At 53.5% G+C, this 9,088-nt stretch overlaps 2 protein-coding genes and 1 pseudogene across 2 annotated transcripts; all 3 read left to right on the top strand.

Moving 5' to 3' along the window:
• Nucleotides 1–207: 207 nt before the first annotated feature.
• Nucleotides 208–2,232, top strand: SAPIO_CDS1214 (annotated as a pseudogene; the record flags this gene model as incomplete).
• Nucleotides 2,233–4,749: 2,517 nt separating this feature from the next.
• Nucleotides 4,750–5,771, top strand: SAPIO_CDS1213 (Uncharacterized protein; the record flags this gene model as incomplete). The annotated part of the gene is made up of 2 exons (XM_016784536.1): nt 4,750–5,128; nt 5,242–5,771. 2 exons carry the CDS (start codon nt 4,750–4,752, stop codon nt 5,769–5,771), a joined length of 909 nt encoding a protein of 302 aa, XP_016646091.1.
• Nucleotides 5,772–6,510: 739 nt separating this feature from the next.
• On the top strand, nt 6,511–9,088 carry SAPIO_CDS1212 (uncharacterized protein; the record flags this gene model as incomplete). Its single annotated transcript, XM_016784535.1, has 6 exons — nt 6,511–6,646; nt 6,697–6,749; nt 6,811–6,936; nt 7,086–7,172; nt 7,636–8,149; nt 8,700–9,088. The coding sequence occupies 6 exons, from the start codon at nt 6,511–6,513 to the stop codon at nt 9,086–9,088; spliced, it is 1,305 nt and encodes a 434-aa protein (XP_016646090.1).

The raw sequence follows: 9,088 nt of genomic DNA, 5'->3' as shown, positions 1-9,088 counted from the left end.
CTTGTTAAACCCTGTTACGGCTGGAAGGCACTGATGGGTCTCTAACTTCACCGCTTTACCCCGCTTTACACTGCCACCGGTGGTAATGTTACTCCGAACTTATTTTTATTGTCACCTAGGCGTCGCTTGAGATCATATATCACGACAATCCAACCCGGAATTCTCGACGATGGCTATTCGAGTAGACGGTGGTGTCATTAGCCAACAATGTCTTCGCCTTCCCCGCCACCAATGCGGGAGGATCCTCCCCGGGCACAAAAATCCGATATGGAATCAGCCGAGGACAGCTGCATCTGCAACAATCTCGCAGAATTGAATTTTCTCGCGGAAATCAAAAATTCAATTCCCATAGATAAACTCAGGAGCGTGGCCGAGAAAACCACCTGCGACATCTGCCTCCTCTTACACGAGATGGCGGACGCCTTCGAAGTCGACGAGGAATCCACCATAACCATATACCCGCCGAAGGGTGTTAAGAAGACGTTGGGGGTGTGGTTTCTCGCAGACATGGACGAGGACGACGTGATGTTGTCCGTCTTTGTGCCTCCCGGCGTCGAGTCTCCCCATCCCCATATCCGGACGCTGGACCCAGTGGCACCTCATTCCGATTCCGAGGAGAGCCTACAGCTTGCGGCGCGCTGGTTGGACGATTGCACGAGCAAGCACGAGGGCTGCAAGAGTGATCCTGATGCCCCAATGCCCACGCGTGTAATCGACATCGGCTTGGACGGTAAGGATCCAGTTCTGGTGGAGACCAAGGGCACCACGGGCCGATATGCTGCCTTGAGCTACTGCTGGGGTAAAAAGGGCCAGCTCAAATCTACAAAGGAAACACTTCCCGGCTTCATGCAGGGCATACCCATGGAGGAACTTCCGCGGACAGCTAGAGATGCGATCAAGCTTTGCCGCCACCTCAAGATTCCCTACCTTTGGATCGACGCACTCTGCATCATCCAGGATGACGAAGACGACTGGATTCGCGAGTCCAGCCGCATGTGCGATGTCTACTCCTCATCGACCCTCACCATCGCCGCTGCCCGGTCCCGTGGCTCCAGAGGGGGCATTTTTGGTCCCCAATGGTTCGGCTCCTCAGAGCGCCAGAACACCTTTTCCTTTAGGGGCACACAAGTCTATGCCAGGATGAACCCCCTCGATGATCACCTCGGCAATCCGCTCGCCATCAATGTCTCGGGACAGGAGTCGGGACTGCAGGCGGAAAAGTCGTGGATGCTCCGCCCCGATGAGCTCCCCCTCGCGCGACGGGCGTGGACGGTCCAGGAGCGCGTCCTCTCGCGACGGGTCTTGTACTACACGGCCGACGAGCTCTGGTGGGAGTGCGATAGCTGCTGGGCATGCGAATGCGGCTGGGCGAACAGTTCGAAGGAGCGTGAAGACGATGAGGACGGGTCCGATGGATCCTTTGATCCTGTGCAGGACGCGAATCGCGGCTCCTTCAGCTGGCTTCGGGATCTCCGGCATGACGAGCACCTCAAACTCGAAAATGCCTACAAGAAGTGGTCCAGCATCGTGACACTCTTCAGTGCCGGGAACCTCACTTTCGCAAGCGACAAGCTGCCCGCGCTTTCCGGTCTCGCCCAGCAGTTCCAGAGAGCTCTTCGAGCCCGTTTTGACGTCTCTGATGACTACCTCGCGGGAATGTGGCGACAAGACCTCGGCCAGGAACTGCTCTGGATTATCGGGCCCTACGTCGGTCCCGCTCGCCCGGGTCCCCATCCGAGGGAGGTCGGCATTCCTACCTGGAGCTGGGCCTCTGTCAACGGTGTCATCAGCCACGCATGGGAAGAACAAGAAAACGGGCTGCATCCGCTCTTCCGAATTCTTACCGCGTCCGTGGAGCTTGCGACGTCTGATCATACCGGTGGGGTTCGCGGGGGAAAGCTGGTCGTCGAAAGTCGCGTAACCCACGGACACGCTCTGGCGGGTGTTCCGCACCCTGGACAAATCCTGGCCTCTCTCGAGCTGAAACCGTCAGGCTCCTCCAAGAGCTTCTACGCGGACTGCCCCGGCGAACTCGATGCAGAGGAGACTTACACTTGTATGGCTGCTGCCGGCGGGGGAACCGGCGGTTCGGAGTGGTTTATGGTCTTGAGGGCATCGCGGAGGGTGGAGGGCGCGTACGAGAGAGTTGGCCTTGGAGTAAACTTTCCGATGTGGGAGAGCGGGCCGGGTTTGTGGGACGATGCGCAGACGGAGACTATAACAATAGTTTGAGTAGGTACTTGGAGAGCACTCTTGCCACAAAGCTTACCAATATTTCGTGCTACGCGCCTTTTATTTCTCATCAAGTTGACAAACCAACCCCCCATGATGCGGGTGTAGCTCCTTCAACCTGTGGGGCTATCAAACACGTTCTCGGCTAAGGCGCTTTGCCGATCAGTCGTAAAATGCATGCGTCACAGACCTTTGCTGGCATCCGGGGATGCTCATGCAAAAGCTTGCGGTGCCGGGGTCCTCAAGCGTATCCTGTCCTACTCTTCGCCTTGGTGGTTGAGTTTATTGGTCGGGAGCAGTTCAGAATTGGGTAATCTTTTGTCATGACTTCACGCTCACAGCCGGGAACACCGAGGGTACTCCTATCTTGCGCGTTGGCTCAACTCGCGCAGCCTGAATACATTCCAATATCGGGCCCGCGGCGAGTGGAGTGAAGGGACACATGGGGGGCCGCAGCGCCCATCTCCCTCTCCCCCGATCGGGTGTTCCTGATTTGCACGTCCTTAATAGATTCGACGACAATACAGTCGCGCTAGGCCCCGACCATGCCGAACGAGTCACCCGATTTCGCGAAGAGCTCAGCCACTTTAAGATTGACCCGAGGGGGTACAAGTTATGTTTGCAGATGCGAAACGAATTGGACACGGGAGTGAAGCTTCCGGCGGCCTGCGAGCATGTTGTGTTCAGTCAGTGTGCCAAGTACAAGGATTGGAAGGAGACCAGGGTATGCTGATGATTGAGGCGACAGTACCAAAGACGACATTGCAGAGTGGGACCGGTTCATCCTGGTTGCAGAGGATGGGCTTGAGATAAAATCCAAATGTCTCTCGCCCCTGAAGATGGCGGCGTGCTACTGGGGACAAGATATTGTTCAGCACTACTAGCGAACCTAGAAGGGGAGGAAGTGACGGGCTTTAACCTGTCGATACTCGAACGATCCCAACAGGGAATGACTCCTAAGCGTGTCTGATCTTGACATCAATAAAATTCTATTGAATAAGGAGATTTAGACAGCCTTATAGTTCCTCCAAACTTCTGCTGCCCTCATACAAGCTTAGAGTGGCCTGAGAACTAGAGACTAGAGTTGCCCAGCTAAGATCTGCCTGAATCAAGGATCTCCCAGCTATCATCATTCTTTGCATCCCATAGCTTCTGCGTCTCTGCCCAAGCATACCAATAACTTTTTAGGGACTGTACCATTTTGACTAAATAAGTGGAGTATATCCACCGAAAACCTTTCGCAGATGGTATGGATGATAGAAAATAGCATATGCCTCCAGACCGCTTGTCGATTTTCGAGATCAGCGCCTTCTAACTGCATCCCGTAGTCCTACAGGTAGTTCTTATACAAGGGTTTATATACTTTATTCTTATAGGGGAGGAGTAAGTTGTAGGAGATCAAACCTAAGAAATACAAGGCCGCTTACTCAGGCTCTTGGGGTTTATGTAGATTAAGTATAGCTTGCATATAGAACCGGTTGCCTTCTGATACTAACTACTTGTAAACTGGTTCGCCTACCGAGCGGGATCTAACGCATTTGCAGAGGAATATTAAGATGTCGTTCTCAGGTTTCCGGATGACAATAGGAAACGCCTTTTTGACCATTTAGGCGTGCAGACTGCCCCTGTTCAAGTCGTGCGCTCGCTTATTCTCTAGAGATATCGTGGTAACCTTAATAGGATGCTGAAGAACAAAGGTTTTATGGCAGCACTCGACGCACTCCGTATCATTCCCGCACTCTTTGTAGGGTTCCGAATAGATCATCAATTTATGCCAATGAAGTGCTATCTCCACCACCTCGACACAAAGGGAGATAGGAGACCACCCAAACCAGGGTGAGAGATCAAGTGTTGAATTCACTCGTCGAGAACCAACGTTCAGGCTTGCATAGCCCCCTTTGTCATGCTCACAGCCTACAGACAATTTCATCGTTGGTCCCGAGTGTTCGCGTGCGTGATAGCCCTACAAATCGCCAGAACTGGGAAGGCTTGAATCTTTGTTTGCCCGCACATCACGCTATAGGGCTTGTTTTTAACTACGTAGGTTTGCAGTGTGCACTGTGGCTGGTGCGGAAGATTTGGAGCCGCGGCCAAATCTCTTCTCTTGGTTGCGACCCTTACATGCGACGGGTCTTGTTTGTAGGCCCCGTATCCAGCTGGTTGCATCACTCTAGCATCTCCAATATTAAATATACTCGCTTTCTTCTTTGGAATTTTTGGAGTTTTCGGGGGGCAAGTTCCTGGGGACTTTGCCCATGGCTGGACCTCGTGTTATAAACAAGTAGTAAAACAATGGATCAGCGGTGCACGTGCTATGCAGGTTGCACCGCACGTGGTTTAGATCACTGCACTACGGCATTTGTTATTGCCTAACTACTGAGGTGTCTAACCCTGCCGAAGCTATCTTGACAGCTTCATTCTCGTAATTATTATCCATGTTTCGATAAAAAAGCTAATTGGAACTTAATTAGCCCCGCAGGATCGCCCCATAGTCCCTTTCCATTTCTTCCTATCGCCATGGAACCCATCGCCGGCCCCGACGACATTGTCCACGTCCCCGCACCATGGGGTCTCAAGGGCACTGTCTACCAATTTGCGTGGTGGACCCCACGCACCCAGGCTGAGGACATGCCGGCCATGGCCTACTCGCCCCTCGAAGCCAACTCTGCCTTTGCATCCCCCGAAGGCAGCAAACCCCTCGGCGGGCTCAGCGTCGTGCAGATTATTCGGTATACGGAGTCGCCGGTTGGTCCGTATGATGAGCTGCTCTTTGTGCCGGGGTCTCATGAGAATGTTGTTGATGATGAGAAGACTGGGAAGCGGGTGACGAAGCGGAATGCCCGAGTTACGAGGATTTATGTGTCGCAGAAGTATACCTGCTGGAACGGCAGGACGAGTGAGTGTCCCTCTAAGTGTTGCTGTCGCCGCTCATTTCCAACATGCTTCAAATTACAATCGAACAATCCCCCAAGAATCTTTCATATATCCCATACTGACCTTAGCCTCCAGATTGGAACATCCCCAAGCACCTTGCCAAGTTTGAATGGCACACCGATCCTTCTACTTCTACCGCAACCGTCAAGGTCTATCCCCACGACACACCCAAAGCTTCCGGCCCGAGCAGCACCTACGACGCGACCGAGGCCACAGCCGCCACAGTGCCTTTTTTTCAAGCATCCTTCAAACCTGTCCCCTTCACTCCCAGCTTCCCCTTCTCCGCCGCCGTCTTCCGCTACCTCGGCCTCAACCCAACGCTCGTCCAACCGCCCCTCCCCGAAGGAAAAGACGCTTCCCAAAAGGAGCTCCCCGGTACGAGCAAGTGGTGCGCCATCGATCCCGTCCAGAGCTCATGGAAGACGAAGCTAGGCTGGTTCGACTTGCGGCAGCAAACGGATGGTAGGGGTCAAGTTATTGGTGGCGCGGAGGGGGAGAACTTTTGGCCTGGGCTTGGTCGGTGGCATTTGGGTATTCGGATGGAAAATGCGACGATTGATTTTGGGGAGGGGAGATATTGGGACCCGTCCAGGTCGACTATGTGATTTTGAAGCCGGAATTTGCAACCGTAACGGCTCGGAGGTCTGGAGCCTCGGTGTGAGGGGTCTTGTATTAAGGTGCTGCGGAGTGCGAGTTGGAGGAGTCGGTCTGGAATTGCCCCATCAATATGTAAGCGAGAATGGAAATTAAACCCGCGTATGTGGTAGGATGTCGGAAGCTGTCTGTTTTGTTCAATTCGATTTACCAGACGCGAAGTTCTCCAGTCCCGCGCTCCAAGTAATTTTTTTGGCTTTATTTCGTTTTTCTTATCGTGGTTACATCTTGTCGTTTCCTGTCCTCGGTTATAACACTGACTCACACATTCCAGGCTGTGCAATGAGGTTCTAACTTTCTGACCGCGAGCAATCGGATGCTGTCGTGAGTCTTTCAGCTCCTATTTGCTTGGCGGCGTTCAATCCTTCACTCTTGGCAATAGTTTCCGCCTCCTGCAAACGTCCAAGTGCAACCCTGGTAAGTGATGTGCTTCTGAGGAAGACGTTTGCTCCACTAAAACGGCTGGTTTCTTCCCCGCTCATATCCTTCCATAACATTCTGAATGACAAATTGAGTGAGACTACCCAGGTAGGCCCAAAGAAGAATCGCGCATATATTTCGCTCGCAAAAAACAAAGTGGATGGCGATCCATTGACCACGTCAACGGTACGAGCCAAGATGTCGAGGTGAGAGCAACGAGCATCGAAGGGCCACCGAAGCGAGTCACCACTATCCACGGGAGACGAACAAATGGCGCGGCTCTCATTCCCGCGCCTCATGGCTGCCTACTGCTGCCTCTGTCTCTGCTACTTTACATCCAGCCTGGACATGAACGCCGTAGCGACTGCCCCACCCAATATCGGCAATGCCCTGAAGGCCGGTCTGAGTATCACCTGGGCTGGAACTGCGCATCTGCTGGGCTAAACCTCATTTCAGCCCCTGTACGGGCGCCTCTCGGACATTGCCGGCCGCAAGCCAGTGCTCCTCACGTCCGTCGCCTTCGTCATCGGTGGCAACTTACTCTCCGGGTTCGCACGAAGCCTCCTTTAGCTCTACTTATCGCGCACTTTGAACGGTATCGGTGGCGGCGGTATCAGCTCGCTCGTGGGAATCATCATCGGCGACCTCGTCAGCTTGAAGGAACACGGCAAGTACCAAGGCTTGATTAGCTTCGCGGTTAGTATCGTATCGGCTTTTTGATTGGTCCCTTTTTCGCTGCAAGTCTTCTGGATGCCGGCTTTGACGGGTGGAGGTGGGAGTTTTGGGTCCCGGCGATGTTGGCTGCTGGATGTTGAGTGCTCCCCGTTTTCCTGCTCCCTCTGAAGTCTGTGGCTGGGAATTGGAAGGAAAAGGTGAAGAAGATTGATTGGCCTGGCGTCGAAGCTTCCGTCACGAGTATTGTGCTGTTACTGGTAAGACTCAAGTCTCAAAAAAAAATCCTGAACCTTGGGGAGGGTTGAGCTCACCTTTTGTAGATGCCGATCGCCTCTGGTGGCAGTGTCTGGCCGTGACGCAGCCCGTTAACCATCTCGATGATCATTACCGGCGGAATCTTTGTCATCATTTTCCTCTTTGTCGAGGGCTACTTTGCTAAGATTCCCATCATGCCGCTACGCCTATTGATCACATGCCATCCTCCTCTTCCGGGGTCTACTTCACGACTTTGTCTGGCAAGGAACTCAATATTTCATGGCCTTGTACCTCCAGACTGTCCGAGGGTACAGCCCCTTGAAGAACGCAGTTGACCATGTCGTTCTTTCTTGCCCAGAGTCTTGCCGGGGCATTCTCGGGGCCCATCATGTCCATGTCTGCACTGTAATTCGTCGATTTTTTATCCCGCGCCATGATGCATAACACCGCTGACATCTTGCACAGATACAGCATCGTTCTGCGATGCGGTTTCGTCCTGTGGACACTCGGCACGGCTTTGAGAATCATGTTTTCTCTCGACACATCGACGATGGTATACGCCATGTTCTCGCCATTGAAGGTGCCGGCGTAGGGCTTGTCTATCAACCCAGCCTCGCCGTTCTTCAAGCTCTCTCAAGAACAGAGGACCGCTCTGTCGCAACGTCAACACGGAGCTTGCTGCGTTCCCTTGGAGGTGTCGCTGGTGTTGCTGTTCCCACGGCCGTGCTTGACGCTGTGACTGCCGCCGCGCTCAAGGGCAAAGTCCCTTCGCAGATCCTGGCCGGTGTCTTCGATGGAAGCTGGCGGATTGGCGATATTGGCTCGCCGGAGATCGTGGCGGAGGTCTTGGCGGTTAGGATGCACGGATTCCGGGTGGTCTTCATGATCTTTGCGCCGCTTATGGCTGTATGCCTGCTTGCGAGCTCCTTCGCAGCCGATATTAAGCTTCATGGCGATGGTGATAAGAACGAAGAGAAGAGTGAGAAAGGGAGAAGAAACAAGAAGGCCCGGTGGCGGGTTGATTACTTACCCTTGCACGACCTGGGGATGGGCGAGAAAAGAATCGCTTTCGATGGCGGGGAAGGGCTCGTCTCGGGTTTTGTCAGGTATTGGTGACCAATGTAGTCAAAAAGGAGTTATATTGGTTAGGCCAGATTAGAATTTATACTAAATAAGATGCTTTAATTCCTATAGAAATTTAGTTAGGTCGGGTCACTGACCTAACTAAGAGTCGGCTCGTGTATATTCCCGGAGTGCTAGAGGACCGACGAATGAGTCGTCCTATAAGCTTGCGCGCCTTCTTAACGACATCAAGTCCACAATAGTCGATTCGGCTTGGCCGCCACTAGAAATTCTAGAATCTGAATATCAGCTATCGTCTATTTTTCACTCCTTGAATTGTCGTTTGCTCTGTTATTTTGTGAGCTATGGACCTCCCCGTTGGCCCCCCTGCCCCAACGACCCGGCACGGTGGCCGACCCGTATCGCCCTCCACGGTCGATAAAGCTCCCTTGTCCCATACGAGCCAGGCCACGCCCTATCCCTGCGCAAGCGCCTCGGCAGCGAGGAAAACGCCCACCACTGGACCTACATGTTCAGCCACGGCTTCTCTAGCCTCGAAGAATGCAAGGCGAGCATCCGGGAATCGAGCGAGGCCAAGGACGCCCATTTCTTCGTCGCGATGACGGGGCCCGCGTCGGACTCCGTAGCGGAACCAGCGGCCCTGTTTTCCTACCTTAACTCCATTGTGGCCTTGTGCCTCCATGGGAGGAAGGATAAAGTGGCAGAAGAGGTGGACCGACTTGAGGTTGACGCTGCTCTGGATAGCCCAGACAGCTTCGCTCATCGCAGCGGAGCCACAGGGCCCAGAGTGACCGACATTACTATAAAACAAAGTTACCCTTTTTCTTCCCGTTGA

Source organism: Scedosporium apiospermum (assembly GCF_000732125.1).
Source record: "Scedosporium apiospermum strain IHEM 14462 chromosome Unknown SEQ_SAPIO_0044, whole genome shotgun sequence".
Taxonomy (NCBI): domain Eukaryota; kingdom Fungi; phylum Ascomycota; class Sordariomycetes; order Microascales; family Microascaceae; genus Scedosporium; species Scedosporium apiospermum.
This window is presented reverse-complemented; position numbering and strand designations above follow the sequence as displayed.